Here is a 19148-nt window from a genome sequence, read left to right on the forward strand (position 1 = left end):
AATGTAATCCCCATTGCATTTATGCAGATGCTGCATCTGTAGTCTGACAAATCGTCCTTTCTGGAAAAGTTTCACATACATTTCACATTTCACATTGGGAGCAGTGTTTGTATTAGCGATAATGCATCAGTCATACGGCAACGTATTAGGTAACATCCCATTTCTGAAGATCTTAAAATCATTTTCTAAATCTCTTCTGACCTCAGGACTGTTATATCTTGAAGGTTAAAGTTTTGTCCACTTTCTATTAACTGCTTTGTTAATAAATAACACGTCCAGCTATGAAGTATAAATGATATCAAATATAATATTTAGATTTTACATTACAATGTATTCTCAAATAATAATAGTAATTATAACTCAAATACATTATTACCCAAGTATATTCTTTGTTTTTCACTGCATTTAGACTGAATTGTTTTGAAAATAAAGCTAATTTATTGGCTTAGTTTTAAGACTGTTGCCAATTGTTTTTAGCTCAGAATGTATGAAATGCTAATTTAATGGTAAATACTAACTTGAATTCACCACACCAATAACCTGTGATCATTATCAGGATTTTATTAATAACCAGTTCCATACACTATCGATTTTTTTTGCATGCTTTACTCATAAGTATTTTGGTATAGTGTAGTATCAATTAAGATGTAGTTGTGATTTTTAAATATCTTTTAAAGTAATATTATCTTTGTAAATATTATCTACCAGGAAATACAATTAGGATAATTTCTGCTAATGATTCTTTGTAAAAGGTACTGCAATCATTGAAACTGTTTTAGCTATAGCATAGTTCTAACTATATTAGTCTGTGCATTGCTGATTTTTACTTCTCTGTGTCTCAGCTGTGTGGAAATGATAATGTGGTTAGTGCTATAAGAGTTTGATTTTGTAAGGGCATGGAGCTGGGGCCTTCTCACTGGTGTTTCATTTATATTGGTGGTAATCAGTGCGGATGGGCTGCAGCTTAGCTGATGGATGTGCACTGAATTCAGAAATGATGGTTCATTCAGCAAAAAAAAACAACAGAAAAAGGTTAAAGAAACAAATTCTGAGCTGTCCCATTCACGAATGAGTTATAACAATGTTTTCCAAACTTGTTTTCCTGTCCTGTCCCCTGTCCATGTGTCTCTGGGGTTTTGTGATTGCCTTCACTGGGATCTTTACTTACGTGAAAATAGGAGAAACTGTCTGAAAGCCATCCCATGTTGTCTTCAAAGGCCTTAAGGCATGTAATTGCGCATACATGAAGTTTCAGTTTCTCCTTTCCTGAGGACTTTGTCGTCAGTCTGGGTTGTTTCTCCTGCATTATTTACTGAAAGCAGGTACTCATCATCTATTTAAAGTAACCACAGTGAGTTTCATGGTGGGTACGTTTGACTCATCTCTGCAATATCTGTTACATGGTTAGAACCAGATTGTGGAGTTTCATGTAAAGATTATGAGACCACATACTGCTCCACTATATTTAGTTTCTGCTTGTCCTTAAACTATGGTTTTGCTAATCAGGTTTTTTTGATCAGCCCCTTGTAAATTTACAAGATCACTGTAAATGCTCGTGATTAAAAGTGATTTAAATTCCACATCTTCAGCAATTATAGCACTATTAATCTTGTTTCTGTCAGAGAATTTCTTTTCTTGTTTTTGTAAAGCACTGACCCATTATTTAATGCTAAGACTCTGGGAAAAAGCAATAAAAGAACTGGTTAGCCTCCTTAATGTTTAATCATCCTCAGCTCTGTGCTCAAAGGAAGTAAAACAATGATTGTCTCTGTGTTGGTTGTGTCAAATTACAGGGCATTGTTTTTCTCACAATACACAGAAACTCAGGTGGATTATGGATAACATCCCTTTAAAGCAAAACTCAAACACCTCTGCCAGCAGTAAACCTGTCCCCTTGAGCTGTGATTGGGCCTCCTTGAAGAAAAACAAATTTGTTCGTTGGTCGGTTTGAATGGTGCCTAGATTGTGAGTTTTTACAGGTTTATAAGATTAAATTTAACAGATGCAGGCAGGAAAAGCTGGAAAACAGGGGTTTGTGGGGAGTATAAAATAATCAGAAACAAATTTTAAAATAAATTCTAGAAATGATTAGATGCTACATATAAAAAATGTGATTATGTCCTGTTTTTCAACCACAGTGTTATCTCTCATGATCTAATACGGAACCTAAAACAGAAGATTCAGAATTAACATTGAGGTAACTGCTTCTTCAGAGACCTAAACTATGAAGTATTAACCCCACAGAACACACGTTTAGTTATTATTTAGTTTATTACATTTTCTTAAACACTGGGGACACTGGTGTCTGTTTTCTCTCAGACTGTGTTCTCAAATGATTGTTACCAAATGTTTTACATAGTTTCAGCGTGTACTGTCAGATAATCAATATTCACCTTGACTAGTCAACCACTATTGAACATTAACCCAACCGGGAGGAAACAGGCAAATGGGACCATTCAGGCATTTTGCTGAATCCTATAGCTAATGTAAAATTCTTTTATCCCTCCCTGCTAATGACAAGGATAGCTAGGCTTTGCCAGAGCATATTAATACAGGCTTTTGCTTCTTTATGCTTTCTGTTCTGTAGAAGAAGGTGTTTTGTATTTACAAAAAATACAATACACTGATTATTTTAACATAGATTGAAAAGGCTTCTAAATATAAAGTGCATTCCTTGTTGGTTTGGGACCAGGCTACAAACTATAAACAGATTTATGCTGAATTCAAAAGCTTTGGAAATTTAATTGAATCTGAATTGAAGGGACTGCTGTAAAGAGGGGAAATAATTGTAATTTCACTGTTGAATCGGGTGCTAACTCTGACCCATAGGGCTTTTCTGTTCAAGTGAATCTCCCAAGCAAATCTTGGGATGGGATGTTAAAAAATAATTTTAAAAAATGTTACATAGAACCTCAATGCACAATTTCCAAGGAAACTTTGAAAGGATTTAGGCCATGTATCCACCTGATACAATTCCATGGTACCGTTTACATATTATGGAACACAGAACCAGTTGAACCAGTTCAGATAACCAAGGGTGCTTTAACCTCCTCCTTTAGTTACACAAACAAAACCTTTATAGTTCAAGCAAGAGCTTGCAGGAGGGAACAGTTACCATGAGAACACCTTTAGCAAAAGAGCACAAGGGAGCTTTTTTTTTTATTACCTGAGCAGGTGTGCCCTGTCGGGAATTCAACAACCCTTTCCCAATCCAGTTTCTGAGCAGTGATATCTGGTAGAAAAGGTTTAAAAGTTCATGAAATAAAATATCAACTAGAATTTAATTCTGAGGGGGACTGTCGGTCTGAGTAGTCCTCTTCTAAAAGAAACATTGTTGACAAAGGAGATTACAATTCAGGGTCTGGAAAGGTCAGTTAATAGCTTATCCAACTGGGTAGCTACAGAGTGCATTTTTCCCCTTAACTTTTCTGTGCACATGAAATACAATTGTTCCTGCAATCAGTGTGCTGTGAACCATTTACTCTCCATCGTCTTCTGTCCCCTTTATGTTTTAGGGTCCTGAACTCCAGCTGCTTCAGAAATCGTTCATCCAGGATGATTTTTCTGGCAGTCAGTACTGATAAGTTCTGCTTGTATTTTAATGCTATACCGAGGTATGTATCTTCCCACACAAAGGTTAACATGGAAAAGACATAAAGTAATGTGATAAAGCATTGCAAAGTGCATAGAGCATATGGAAGCACAATACTAGAAGGTCCTCAAGCAGAGTGGGCAAAAGCTTTATAAAGTAATTCGTATGCAGAGTCCAAGCTAATCTTTCCAGTTTGAGTGTATGTGGGCAGAAGTGTGGGGCAGTTGTTAGGGTTCTTGTAACTGCAAGATCAGGTCTCATGTTAACATGGTGTTAATGTTATAACACTGCTGTTATACTCTTGAGCATCCACTTGTTCATGTGAGAAAGGAAAGTAAATGCATTTTCATGGATAGGTATGGAAGGCCGGCATGCAAATTTGCCTCTCTAAACTGACATGAAAGTCAATAGGGGTGTTCCACCCTCATCTGCCATACAGGTTTCACCTTTCTGGGCCTCTAATAGAACAAAACAGGTTTTTCATCAGCAGTCTGTCCCAAACCATTATGTGCTTAATGAATAAACAAAATTGTCTTTCTTGCTCTACAGTGTCTGCCGTCTGCCAGCTTTTACAACCAATAATCTTATGTGAAAGAGATAAACCTTTTTATTTTTTGAGGATAAGATATATATAGCATGTATATACTGTATATATCATGCATTTGTATGTATCCAGCATTTAGAATTAGCAGAACCAATCCTACATAATCTAAGCCTCCATTCCCACCCCTCCTTACTCAATCGGGTCTTTAGCATCTGAAATTACTAATACACTTCAAGGTCTTTAAGAGAAACACGCATACTTGAACATTGCCAGAGATTTTAATTGCTTCATTTGCCAATTTATTTCTCTGGATGCTTTGGTGAAGACCATCTTGAGTAGAAACCAGAATGTATTAAAATCTAACCAATAATTTGGCTATGCAGGTAATTTCAGCATTTATAAAATGTCAGAAAATGTGGATGTGCTTTGGGTGTTTGGTGTTTACCTAAGAAGCGAGAGAAGCCAACATACTATCCAGATGTCCATAAAAGAAAAGTGCTGTGAAAATACCTGGCACTTTTTTTATGTGTCATTCCAAAAACATTTCAATTTGTACCTATTAATCAGAAAACTGGAACCCCTTACTCATAGCCAAAGGAGATACTAGGGATTGAAGTCCTCAGGTCTTATCTCAAGACAAACAGAGCAGGAGGTTTTGTCAGAATCCTTACATTGTCATCAGCTTCAGACCAGTGAATGATATTAAATGGTCTCATATAAGACTTTGTTGAACAAAGGAACAGCTAAACTTAGGTTTATTCCATGCTGAAAATAAAAGAATGTAGCCTTCTTCAGGTGTCATTTATTGAGCAAATGTAGTCTTTTCCTGTGGTGCAGAATTTTAAGGAGACCTACAAAATGTACTGGCACATGGTTCATGCCAATTGTGACATTTCTCCTGCAAAACCAGGAGCTCTCAGATCTATGTCATCTTTGATATCGCTAATGCACCTTTCCGATGCTAATTTTAATGTCAGAGTGCTCATCTAGCGTACAGATTGGTCAGTGATCTGAGACTAGATTACTGTGTAATGCTGGGTAACGCAGACAGGAAGCCGTGCATTATTAAATAACCGATGACAATACCTGCTAATTCTCTGGGTGTGACTGCAGTGTCACATGGTCCTCTTAGCCACTGAAACTGCAGGGAGAGACGGTTTCTGCTCCGGGATTGTTCCAGTGCCCTGAGCTCCACAGAATGAAGTCATTCACACTCAGAGACTGAGCCTTCATTGTGTGCTAATTATTTGGAAGTTCAAACGATCGAATCAACAATGCATCCTCCATAACAAAAGGGTGGAAATTTTTACACTGTTTTTCTTCTGAGAACTTCAGTAAAGTTAAATCCCCAAAGGTTAATTTACATTATGCTGATGGTGGTTTAAAAATAGAAAGCCTGTGCTAACTTACTTCCACCCATTTTCTCAACTGCTTGATCCAGTCCAAGGCTGTGGGGGAGCTGGAGCCTGTCCCAGCAAGTAACAGGCACAGGGCAGAATACACCCTGGATGGGATGCCAGTTCCTACCAGATTAATTTACTGTTTCTCAAATTCTTTTAATAAAACTAGCAATCACAATAATAAATGATATGATATTAAATAATGACATGAATATGGATTGTTCTATAGTATAGGGGTTTCAAACTCATGTATAAAACAAATATATCATTTTGTATTATAGTATCATTTGTGTTATTAGCTGCCTGGTCATTAACTGAGGTCATATATTTGTCATTAATAAATATATTAATATTGTCCATTTTTTACCGCTGTGTTTGTTTGGCACTTTGCTAAAACCTCCTAAAATGCACATTCCAAAAACAAATTAACTTTGTACCCAACTATCAGTGTAATGTTAAACAAATTCATACATTCATACTTGATATCTTAAATTGCACCATTCAGTGGCCTCAATATGTATTTGCACACATGTTTTTAAAAACTAAGGAGGTCATGGAGAATTGAAGTAAATACCGCAGAATTGCAAAGTCTGAAGTAATTAAAGGTAAGAGGAATATATATTTGTTTGTCTCATGCAAAAACCGCTAACTGAAACCACTTTCTGTGAGTCAGTCCTGTAAAAATGTATCAGTACACCAGCCACCTCACAGTGTATCTCACACGAACAGTAGAGACGCAGAAAGGTGTGGCTGAGGCTCTGAGAACACTGGAAAGTTGCTGAACAGACTGGCTCCAGCCAGCTCGTTCAAAACAAAAGCTGGGAGTCGGATTCATTACCTGTCGTGACAGGTCACTAGCTTGTTTATACATATTTTGAAAAAAAGTCTAGGAGCATTGTATACATACCCCTTCTTTGGGTTGAAACATAAAGCTATAAAGATAAAGCTTCTCCTTACTGAAGAAAATACTAGATAAATTAAAAAAAGGTAGCAGTTTTCCTTCTATTCTTGTCTCATAAAAGTTCTACTGAAAGGTGACAGCTCTCCAGTCTCTAATGTAGAGGGTGGAAGCCCAAAATAAATGAAACGAGATACCAGCTCAGATGGGTCTTAAAAAACGCTAGAGTTTCATAAAAACACCACAAATGGAACATCTGACAAAATCCCATGATAACATTTGAGATCATAGATTCAGATCGTTTAGGCAGAGAAATTTAAAACATTGTCTGATCCTGTGTTAGAGACTTTTATAACATTACAGTATCAGTGTACTTGTGCTTTGGAATTGAAATGGATTGCATTTGGCTTCTTTGTAAATCATGAAAGATTTTGAAATGTATCCTGGCTACCTATCCGACAGAAGCCATAGATTTTGTAACTGCAGCATAACATTCAACAATGAGCTGTCCCTGACGTGCCGAAGACGTGTCACATGTGCGGATACTGCCGCAGTTTCTGCACGCAAAACGCTGGAAAAGAGGAACCCAAGCAGGTGGGGCAGGTGCATGGGTGGGTCTTGTGTTGCACTTGCAATAAGCTTTGGAAACAAGGTGTGCTCGCCTGCTCACAACATGTTGTTACAGGCACTGTAGCATAACCATCAGCTCCACTCTTACCTTTTATTCTCAGCCTTGTGTGCGGTGCCCTACATTCTGATTGAGAGAACTATAAATTCACTCGGGTCTCACGCAGCCCCGCTGTATGAGTGTGAGGTGACGAAGCAGGAATTTACTGTCATACTTTATGGACTTTTCACTTTACTAACATCCCCTCTCCCCCCATTCCTCCCTCCACATACAACCACAAACATCGCTCTGTGGGAATTTCCCATTGTCCTCTCCTGAAGACCCCTTATGACATAGAAATGTCTGTTCTTGTGGAATGATATAAATTTGACCCAGATCATATGTCTTTAATTCAGCCTGCTTAATGGTTTTTGATATTCAATGAAAGCTATGAAACACTAAGATAAATACAGTCTTATCTGCATAGAATGTATGAAAAGGTATACAATAGTGACTGGGTTTCAGACACATGAACCTCTTGTCACTGAACACTGCTGTATTCTATATCTTTTGTGTGGCTATGACCACCAAGCATTAAATAACAGGAACAGGAATGTGTTCAGTGAAAAGCAGTTGTTTATTGCGTGAACTAAATGAGGTACACTCACGGAGACACAAGCAATGCCAGCGGACTTATTTTTATGTAGTAAATTAATTTTATATTTCTGTATTAACCGGTAACCCGCACTGAGATGCAAATTCACTGAGATGCTTTTTTCAGGAATATTGTGATGCCTTGGCACCAGACACTTAAGGTTAAACCCAGAACACGCTTTAATGAAATTGATGGTGGAATATAAATGTTCAGAAAATAAAAAAGAATCTGTGTTCCGCATGTACTCACTGAAAGATATTATTTAGCACAGTGCTATGGGAGACCAAATGATCTTTTGGCTTCTCGGTCCATTTTTAAGCTCATATAAACTCCAAATCACACAGGAATGGGTAAAGATTTTTTCTGTGCTGAAAGGAGAAGAAAAGAAAAACAACGTTTCGGCCTTGGCCTTGTTCAAGTGTGTCAAATTTAACTACCTAACCTCAAAATTAGACAGCTGTTTCTCAGCCAACTCTGACCATATAATACACATATTCATCTGTATTATAAGGAATACCCTTCTGTGTTACAATGTGTGTTAAGAGCAGTCACAATGAGTTTAAATAACTGTTTAAGAATTATTTAATATTATCACTAATATTCCTAATTGATTTCCATACTCATAACTCCATGCAGATGTAGGCTTTTAACATGCACCCTATATTGAAAGGCTACTTCTTTTAATAGACACTGTAGGTATTAATTATAGGAACTTATATTATTAAACTTGTGCCATTTCACAATGCTGAGGGAAGAGGAACTGTCATGACCACAAGTTCTTAACACACAGGAATAGTCACAATGAATAGTGTATCTCGTTAGATGCATGAATACTTCCAGTTCACTGTTCATAGTTCACTATATCAGGAAGATTGTCCCTAATAAGGGTGAAGCACAGTACCTGTTTATGGTTTATGGTTTTAAACCTTGATTTTACTTGTGCAGATGTAGAATTTGAAGTATCTTTGAGGATTCTGCTCCTCTAGCATTTGTATAAAAACATCTCATAATGAATGGCTAGCAGCTTGATTATGAATCACTGTAAAGCAATATTCTGTAAAGATGCTGTAAAGAACATGAGCAAACAAAGTTGTTTTCTGAGCTAAAGGGGAGGCCCAGTATTTGGATGACCTTTTTGTTCTGGGGTGTTGGGATTAGATTGAAAGGCATTTTCTTCAAAATATCTTTCTTCGAAAGCTTAATTGTAGAACTTTCGTGCATACCTGCGTATGAAACTCAATCTGAGGATACGATCTTATCAAGAGACGCCCTGGAAAAAGAGACCCTTAATTGCAGGTTTGGCTTTCAAACACAATACCTTCATTCATTTGGGAAACAATCAGCTATTTTAGACACTCTCTCTCTCTCTTTTTAAAGAATACAACAACCCCGTTTTCTTGGTTTATTTACAATCCTTCTATCATTTTTCTTATAACCTTCTTCTGTAGACTTCTACTTGTTTTTATACCTGGAGAAGTCAGAATTAAAAGTTCCCTTTGCTTCCTGGAAAAGCTGAGCCTTTGTAAAATCCCGGTGGACTTGCCGACATCTGGTGCCAGGTCAGAATTCTGAATTTTCTTTTCTTTCTGTCTCAAAGCTTTCATGTATAGATTTTTTTAAAAGATTGTGAGGTCACCATTCAATGCACCTTAGACAAAGAGTGATGAGTATTAAATAAGGATATTGCTTTGGTACTATGAGTTTTTCAAATGTTCTTTTTACGATACCTAGACGTCACTTGTCGCATGTAGTTTCAGTGCATCCAAGATCAATGAAATCCCGATTTACATAGTGGGCAGCTTACAGTGTGTGTGATGCTGGGATACAGTGATTCTGAAATATTGCTTGTCTTGCAGTTGAAAAGCTTGTACATGATTTACGTTTCTTCATCCTCATATTCAGGCATATAACAGAAAGACGCCTACAAGAATAATAGTGGTGACAGTTTGCATTACTGCTCATTCCTCTGCAAAGACTAAATAACTGGAAATGACAAATGCATCTCTAGTCAATTTCAATTTCACAGTCTTGCTTGGCTAATGTAACTTGAATTCCTTCTCACCTCTTTGAATCCTAGTTGGGCAAAGAATTTCTTTCTTCCTCAGAAACACAAAGAACAATAAAGACATTGTGGGCCTTGCGGCTGAATGCAGCAAGAGTTTTGGTTTGGAATAGTGAGATTGGTCTCAAAACAAGACTCCGGTTATTATTACTGAGCAAATGTCAGAATTGGAATGGTCAGTTCTCTTTCAGAATATGGGCAGAGAATTACACTGTGCAATAAAGAGACTGGAGAGGCTGTTTTATAGTCAATGGCTGTAAGCAAAATTTTTAATTATAGTTGAAAACTACTAATTCTAATGTATGAAGAATAAAGTGTGACTATGTTATAAACTATAAAGGTTGTAATGGATTGTGAATACTATAGCATACAATGTTAAAGTGTGATTATGTAGCCTTAATAAATTTGTTATACTAGGTATGTAAGATCACATTCAAATGCAGTGAAACAGTCCTTAGTGCTGCACTGGTTGGTTATCCCCTCTTGAGCTTCTTATTAAAGCCTACTGAGTTTATGAAATACACCAAAGATAATTCTGTCAGTAAAACTACTTTTTCATTGTACCAAAGGGTGAAAATGGGCAAAATGTTTTGCAGTAATCAATCATTGCAAAAAAAGAAACTGAAGTCATGCAAACTTTTCATCAAGTGAATTCCTCTCAAGTGAAATTGGTATAAAACAGATTAGAGCAACTGAACTATTCAACTATTCATTCCAAACTATTAAAGTTCAGAATGTAACAGCATTTTTTTACACATCAGTCTTCTCCTCCTGTGCCTCATTACAGGGTAACATAGTTGTTTTGCACAAAACCTGCAACTCCTCTGTCATTTTTTGTGATCAGCTGCTGCTCCTTTCTGAATGCATTGATCTAAGCATGCACAGATTGACTGGTTATTATATCTTACTTTGTATTCATTTACTGAAGATTCAGATCTTCCATAATATATGAATGTATAAAAAAGAAGCTGTCAGTTATTTTTTAGATCCACAAGCAATTACTTGGCATTACCTTTTACTGTGTTATTTGTTAATTTCATTTCAGAATATCTGCTTTCATCAATTACAGTGTAATCACAAGCTAAGAGAATGGTATATTCCATAGGTGTCCAGTCCTGAACGGAAAGTGTGTGTGTATACAGTTCAGCACTTAATGAATGAAACTAGCTGGCTAATGGTTTAACCGCAATTTAATAATGTCTCCCAGCTCTTCAGGTGCAGCTGAATTTAAAAAGACTTAGGTAAACTGCAGAAACCTTGGTCCTCTAGGACTACAACTAGACAATTCCTAAACTGTACCCCATTATTTAAGTATTTGATGAATGGAACTGAAAATGTTAAAAATCAGTGTACAGACCAATGAAGATTAGACACTGGCAATTAGCTCTGGGTAGTATTCTGATTACACTTTTAAAGCATTAATCAGCCTAATGTCCTTAAAATGGAACTGGAGACACAAAATGAACAGAACCCAAGTTGAAAACATACAAAATATTACAGTATTTCAAAAGATTGCACCAATATCTTTTTCCCTTCAGGTGTGAAATCTTGTTTCGGGCTGTTCCCATGATCTAACTGTTGTGTGACGCAGTTGCCACCTCCTGATTTAGGGAGGCAGAACTTTGATGTGCGATGTGGGCAGTGCAAAATAAAGAAACTTGTAATTCTGGATTTTGAATTTGCTGGAAATAAATTAGACTGATTGAAGTAATGAAAGTGTGCCCCCTTAATAGCCTCTTAAAACTTTATTTTGTTTTGAAATAGTCACCTTTAAACACATAAATACTTGAGTCTTTAAAATCGAAGACCAGCCTTCCTGACTCTCTTGCACAAACTACACCTCTTGCTTCCTCGCCTGACTGGTTTCAGAGTTTCAGCTTCATCCCATCCCCCAACAGGTGCCTCATGCTAGCCGTAAAAAAGTCATTCCTTTTAACTCCTTCTAAAGCTGATGAAAGACTGCTGTATCAGAGCAACTGAGAAATCCCCAGGAAGGAAAATATTTTTTGTTGTTGCTAATGACACAACAATTTTTGTAAAATGCAGTTTATAAGGGTTTTGTACCAGTTGGACTGGTGTCTTTGTCACATGAGATACATTGGATCTTTAACCCTTGCTTTATTAACTGACCTAACAAGAAGCAAAAACAAATTGCTTGTCGGACGCCTGCCTGTGAGGCTAAAGTTTGGAGATCTTATCCTTCATCTGGAACTTGTAGCAGTCAGGATCTTTTGCTATGCCTCAAAGGTGTGCAGATTAGCCTCTTTAAAAGGTAGTCCCAGCTGTCCCTATTTTTAAAAGTATTGTATTTCAATATTTTGTTGTTCAGTGAAAGATTTTTTTAAAGGCAAAAGAAAAAAGAACACATCTCTTCATTAAGCTGAAACCAAATTACTTTCATTCCCCACCTCTCAGAACAGCCCCAGGACGTCGCACAGGAAGTGACCATATTTGGTCATTTGTTTGTACTCTGACAGATAGTCAAATGGTTTGGGTGACTCAGAAGCCTGCTTTGAAAGTTCTCTTCCCTCTACTATCACCGCATAACACAGACACTCCCATCTGAGAATCCATATAATTGCTTGCTCTCACCATTTCAGAGAACATTTTGGAGGGAGAGTTTCAGAGGAAACATTCCTCTTGATTTCCAAGTCCAGCTTCACCTGAACCAAGAGAAGAAAAAGAAAGACTTCAGATGGCAGCTGCTGGGCTACAGCTTTTGGGGATTGCTCTTGCCATTATCGGATGGATCGGGGCTATCATTGCCTGCGCTCTCCCCATGTGGAGGGTGACAGCGTTCATCGGCAACAACATCGTGACGGCTCAGATCAACTGGGAAGGCATATGGATGAGCTGCGTGGTGCAGAGCACCGGGCAGATGCAGTGCAAGGTCTACGACTCCATGCTGGCTCTCGACCAAGCCCTCCAATCCGCACGAGCCCTCATGGTGATATCTATCATCGTGGGCGTCATGGGCATCCTGCTGTCCATGGCCGGCGGCAAGTGCACCAACTGCGTGGAAGATGAGTCGACCAAAGCCAAGATCGGCATCGCCGCAGGTGTGGTCTTCATTGTTTCTGGGCTCCTCTGCCTGATTCCTGCCTGTTGGACCGCCAACAGAATCGTCCAAGATTTTTACAACCCCTTGGTGAACGAGGCCCAGAAGAGGGAGATTGGTGCGTCCCTGTACATCGGCTGGGGAGCTTCTGCCCTGCTGATCATTGGGGGAGCTCTGCTTTGCTGCCACTGTCCACCAAAAGATCCATCCTACTCTGCAAAATATTCTGCTGCAAGAAACCCTGCCTCAACAACTAAGGACTATGTTTAAAGGAGAATCAGGATATGAAAAGAGTGAAAGGACTTCGTTTTGGACTTTTGCTATGTTCCCGCTGTTTGAAACTGGCACTGTAGACCTGTTCACATACTGAAGAAAGGTTTACATACTGTAAGTGTTAACGGTCATGTGTTCACTTTGCAACTCTGTCTGGACAAACAGACGAATATAGATTTTCTGTGGATGGAACAAAAGTGCTACTGAAAGATTGCTAGAGAATTTTGTTTTTAAACTTTTTGCTAAATTTTGTTGTACATGTATGCAACGGTTTATAATGTTGGAGTAAATATGTTTGTAAAGGGAGACAAAACCTTCATGTTTTGCTAAAACAGTGTCCTATTGGATTCTGTGGAGAACTATTGTGAACATCTATTGATTGGAAGCTTTTATAATTTGTTAAGCATTTTCAAGTCTGTATATGTCATTGTCTTGGCTTGCTTGAAAAGCCTTGACTAATGTGGAAATATGTTTTATGTACACATACTGCTAATAATTACACTATAATTTGTTATTTGAATATCTAACATGTGACATGATACAATACACATTGTAAATAAATTGTTTTGTACTTTATATCTGTGCTTCTATGGTGTCACATTATTTCAGCATTGAAATATATTAGTACAAAAGGCAATATTAAAATCCTAAGGATAAATACTGGAATTTACACCCACATACATAAAATAAACAAAATGTCTTTGATGAAAGACAGTTGGGCTTAGTTTTCTTCTCCTTTTTAACTGCACAAATACATAAAGAGGAAAAATGAGAACACATACCCTTCTGTATTAAATGTTTAACATTCATAGTAAAATAATGTATAGACAGGAGAATATAAAAACAGTATTTGATTTATCTGGTAATTGTTAAACAAAGCCTTCCAGACCAAGAGTCTTGCAGGTAATGCTGTGCACCTCCTAAGAAGGTTTCCTAGGAAAGTTGAAAATACCTGGGTGTGGCTCAGTCCCCACTCAGGAACTTTGCAATGGGAAGATTTTTTTTTATTTCACCCTGGCCCTTCCCATTTGTAAAATTTGGGTTTGCCATATGTTTTGTGAAAATAGATGCCTTCTAGATGCCATCTACTCAATAACAAAAGCAAACTAGCCACAACAGATTTCGGGTGCTTTTATCCCATATACATTTTTAAATATAAAGGTCATAAATATTTTTAGATAACCAGGTAACACATGATGTTCAGTTATATGTGAGGTCTAGCATAATATAATGTATTATCACGTATCACACCTGAAGAAGGCTCCATGGCCGAAACATTGTGTTTTCTTTCTTCTTTTTTTCAGCATGGATTAAACCTATTACTTGTTCCTGTGCAGCCTACGCATGCTGACGCAGCTACCCACCTGAACTATAATATAATGTAGGCAATCATTCCTGAATAGCTAAACTCCTGTCCCATGCTCAATCTTTTTTTAGATGGTTTGTCAGTTGGGCTTGTCAGTGCTTGTCTAGACAGTGTTGCCGTAACATGTTGGAATTCCTCTTGCGGAACTGAAGACCTGGTTCATTGTTGTCATGATAGTAAATATGCACATTCCGGAAGTCTACTGCAGTGTTGTTTATTATGCCAGCCTACCTCCTCAGAGCTGAATTCAGATTTATTATAATTATTATTGTAATTATTAAAAAGTGATAGTAAACTTTATTTCATATAGTGCCTTTACAAGTACCTTTAGAAAGCACTTAACAGTAAGACAAAAAAGGCACACAATGAGAGGAGACAGCAGAAATATATAACTACACTAAGGGTTTAAAGGGTTAAATAAAAGCCCTGAAGAAGAAGGCTTTGAGTCTAGATTTGAAAGGGCTCAGGGAAGGTGACTCTCTGAAATGTTACAGTAATCAATTTGAGAGAAGACATAAGGGTTGATCAGCTTTTCAGCAACAATTAGCGACAACATAGGATGTGTTCTGATGATATTTCTCAGGTGGAAGAATGAGATATTTGAAATTCACGAGGAATGGCAACGTCCCAAAATCGAAGCGTAACGAACTATTGTGGAGTGAATCTTTGGCTTAACCCGCTGGGCTGAGGGCCGACCTCCTGGCCGTAGGACGAGGAGGCCAGGACCCCCCCCTGCGAGGTAACCAAGGGGCAGCTGCAGAGGTGGAGTTGGGGTGGAAGTGGGATGCAAAAGTCGCACGAGAGGGAAAGAGATATCGCATTTGGTATTTATTATATGATTGAGCGTGGTTGTTGTCATCCCTCCCAAACTTTAGTTAAATAAACTCCATTATTTTGCACATGTGGCTAAATCATCAACCCTGGATCAAATATCACCTACACGTTCTTTAGCTGAGATTGAAATTCAAGTACAGTACCATCCACAGATAGGGTTACTGCATTGGCTTAACATACTTGATGGGAGGTGCTGTAAAGACTTCAGTCTTGTCGCAGTTTAAATCAAGGAATTTTTGAGTCATCAATGTTTTCATGTCAGAGATGCAGTTAGAGACAGCCTCTTCAGTGTCAGGTTTAATATGGACATAGATTTGAGCATCATCGCCTTTAAAATGATAATTTTACACCAAGTGATTTTAATGGCAAATCTAGAATTATTAATTGTTTTTATGTTTTAATTAATCTTTAGACTACTAAAGCACTGCAATTCAATTATAATTTGAAATAAAACATTTAAAAAATGCTTTAAACATGGGATATTTGCAATACTTTAGTTCACGTGGTGGAGCAGTTCCTCTCTTCTCTGTCTGATCTGTTGGATCAGCAGTTGAGGTTGCTGGAGCATAATGGCTGAAACCTCAGGATCCTTCAGGAAGAAAATAGATCTATAAATGTAAGGCATGCGAGTAATTAATTGTCAGCAAAGCAGGGAATTAGAGCATATTTTTCAGATCTCAGATTTCTTTGTTAGTTCACCTCATAAACATGAATCAAATTGCATTAAACTAATAAAGTAACAAGTAATAGGTTTATTCCATGCTGAAAAAAAAGAAGAAAGAACACAACGTTTCGGCCGTGGAGCCTTCTTCAGGTGTGAGGCCTTCTTCAAAAAAGAAACTTGTTCCTTTGCAGCCTACGCATGCTGACGCAGCTACCCACCTGAACGACTTAAACTAATATATTACTGATTTACTTACGTTAGGGTAAAGCTAAAGTTAGGGTCAGAATTTCTCACAGCAAAGTGCCTTAAAAAGAAATTTGTAATTAAGTATACATTTCAGACTGGTTGAAACATTCAAATTGAAAACTTTGACCCTCTGGTGGTAAAACTAAATTCATATCACATCTAAGACATGGTGAGAGGCCCAAACCTGCATAGCTTTTATTCTTCTTAAAACCATTCCATTTGGGAGAGAATCGTCAGAGTACATCCGCGCTGTTTGAGGTCACCTGTTTCACTGTGCTGGGAAACAAAACAAAAAGACCCATATGATCTCGAATTACTACTGTTCTTTGTTTGCATGAACTACAACCCCACCCATTCAAAAAGTGTATAAATACGCGGTCATATCGTTTTACCGAACACTTGGAAAGTGCTCACCAGGACAAATACATCCAAAAGGTCTTTTGCATACAGCCAAGGAGAAACAAGTCTTGTGATGGCATCGGTAGGAATCCAAATTTTGGGAATTACTCTGTCCATGATTGGATGGCTTGGGGTCATAATTGTTTGTGCTTTACCCATGTGGAGGGTGACGGCTTTCATCGGCGCCAACATCGTGACGGCCCAGATCATCTGGGAAGGGCTGTGGATGAACTGTGTGGTGCAGAGCACCGGGCAGATGCAGTGCAAGGTCTACGACTCAATGCTAATTCTTCCCCAGGATCTCCAAGCGGCTCGGGCCATGATCGTGATTTCTATAGTGGTGGGCATCGTGGGAGTATTGCTATCTGTTGCTGGAGGCAAGTGCACCAACTGCATAGAAGATGAGGCAACTAAAGCCAAAGTTTGCATCCTCTCCGGCGTTATCTTCATCATCGCAGGGGTGCTCTGTCTGATCCCTGTCTGCTGGTCTGCCAACACCATCATCAGAGACTTCTACAACCCCCTGCTCACTGAAGCTCAGAGAAGGGAGCTCGGAGCCTCACTGTACATCGGCTGGGGAGCCGCAGCTCTTCTGCTTCTTGGAGGAGGTCTGCTCTGCTGGAACTGTCCTCCCAAAGAAAATCAAAATTACCGGGGTCGCTTCACCCCAGTGCAGTCTACTGCCACATCTAAGAACTATGTGTAAGGACTTTGAAGCGTTGAATAGAGCTATTTCTGTCTTTTCCAGATCCCTTATGCCAGGTAGCTGAAACTGATATTTTTGGGACCTTTGTGCCCTTTTCATAAGTTTTCTCTTTTTAAATCTTATAGCTGAGCAGGCAAAGCATATGTATTGTTGAAAGAAATCAACTCTTCTATTGCGATATTATTGAATGGATCGTTTTGAGGACACCTGCTTTATTCTAGTAATGTTGGTTTTTGCAAGTTCAAGTAATCTTGCTCCTTCATTTGTGTATTTCATTCCATTTATTTTACTTGATGGGTTTGGTTTTAAGGAAACATTTAATTATTTGGAAAACTACAGCTTAAAATCTTGCAATAAAAAATCGGAATGACTTTTTCTTATCGCACTGCCTTTTCTTTGTGGACTTACAGGGAGACGTGGTTGCCTTGAAAGGATGGAAAGCTGGTTGCTTTCAGGGAAATAAATGCATTATGTGAACTCAATAGCCCGCAAGGCTGGAAACTTAATTGTTTTCATCCTTACTGGAGGGTAACATCGAATCCTCAGTTTTAAAGTAAACAGTTTACGTAAGGTTATCAATTGTCTCCTTAAAGAAAGAAAATTCGACATATATTGCTGGTTTATTTAGCACCGCTCTATTTTTAAACATTATTTTAATTTAGCTTTGTTTGAACATCCAAGGTCAAAGAGCGGAACCTTCTAAAATGGCATTGGAAAGTGCATCTCTCGGTGCTGGTTGTAAAACCGGTTATCTTTGTGTTTACTGGACATAAATTGCAACGCGTGAACAACAGCCTTGAAAAGAAAACCACGCATTGTTCTGTTTACACCTGTCATTTGTCTAACAGGTTCTCTGCTTTGTTTGAGGACGTTTATCTTATTTTGAAGGTTTTGACAGTGAATATGACTTATTTAAATTATTCTGTTTCGACAAGACATTGCAGGGCATTTCCAACCTCCATTTTTCACTCAAGAGACTGGATCTAACATGGATTTTAAGTGATCTCTTTTTATTTTCACACAGTTCACACACTGTTAAAATTATCCTTTTTAAAAAACATTGTGTATTATTAAAGTGATATAAAAACGTTTTAATCCTAATATATTTGATGAATTATGGAAACATCCCAATTGGATTTAAGCATCTTAATTCCTTGAGGTGTACGTTGAACTGCTTTCCTCTTGAAACTCCTGAAATACTTAGTTCCTCTTGTTGCCGACGGTTTCAGCAAAAATGAGGTCAGAAAGGTCTTGTCAAAGAATATGACACTGACATTTAGCCTGTATTGAGGTGGTACGCAATCTGATTTAAACACTGAATGTGTGCTTCAAATGTTACCTAGTTTTTAGCTAGTTTAGCCTGTGTAATTTAAGATGTCGCATATAACTACTTTTAAACGTTTTAAAAGCTGACGTTGCATTAGATGCTCAGGCTGATTTCAATTGAAAGAGACTATGGTGTAGTGTTTTCACGTTTTCTCTCTATAGGAAAGTGCTCCAGCTAGCTTTGCTAACCTCTCCTATTTGTTGTGACCTTTGAACAGTACAACGAGAGTACAGGAGGTTAACAAAATCACCAGAAAGACTTGAGTAGACATTATGTCACAATTTCTGTGGTAGGATCCGTTTTGTAATTTAAGTGTTGGAAATCTACACAGCGTCCAGTGCGCAACAGTTTCTGCGCAGAAACCTGGGCAACCCGGTGTGAACTCCTGTAATTATTTAACTGCTGTTGTTAGTTTTTCTCATCGTCGTGTCCTTCTTGGGGGAGGTGCAAGGAGATATTTCGTGGGGAAAGTAGGTTTATGATTTACACGAATGTAAGAAGAGCTATGTTTTTGCTG

The 19148-nt window shown here is 38.0% G+C and overlaps 2 protein-coding genes across 2 annotated transcripts in view; both read left to right on the top strand.

The window, feature by feature from the left end:
• The first annotated feature begins 9108 nt into the window (after positions 1-9108).
• The window catches only part of LOC102683559 (claudin-4-like), a 28514-nt gene continuing 18474 nt past the window's right edge, over positions 9109-19148 (top strand). The window contains exon 1 of the mRNA XM_015367605.2: positions 9109-9255. The gene's annotated coding sequence lies outside the window, so the exon portion shown is untranslated. The remainder of the gene's footprint in view (positions 9256-19148) is intronic.
• LOC102682539 (claudin-4-like) lies at positions 12306-17679 on the top strand. The gene is made up of 2 exons (XM_069184571.1): positions 12306-12944; positions 16665-17679. The coding sequence occupies exons 1-2, from the start codon at positions 12454-12456 to the stop codon at positions 17302-17304; spliced, it is 1131 nt and encodes a 376-aa protein (XP_069040672.1). The 5' UTR covers positions 12306-12453; the 3' UTR covers positions 17305-17679.

This window comes from Lepisosteus oculatus, chromosome 26 (assembly GCF_040954835.1).
Source record: "Lepisosteus oculatus isolate fLepOcu1 chromosome 26, fLepOcu1.hap2, whole genome shotgun sequence".
In the NCBI taxonomy this organism is placed as follows: Eukaryota; Metazoa; Chordata; class Actinopteri; order Semionotiformes; family Lepisosteidae; genus Lepisosteus; species Lepisosteus oculatus.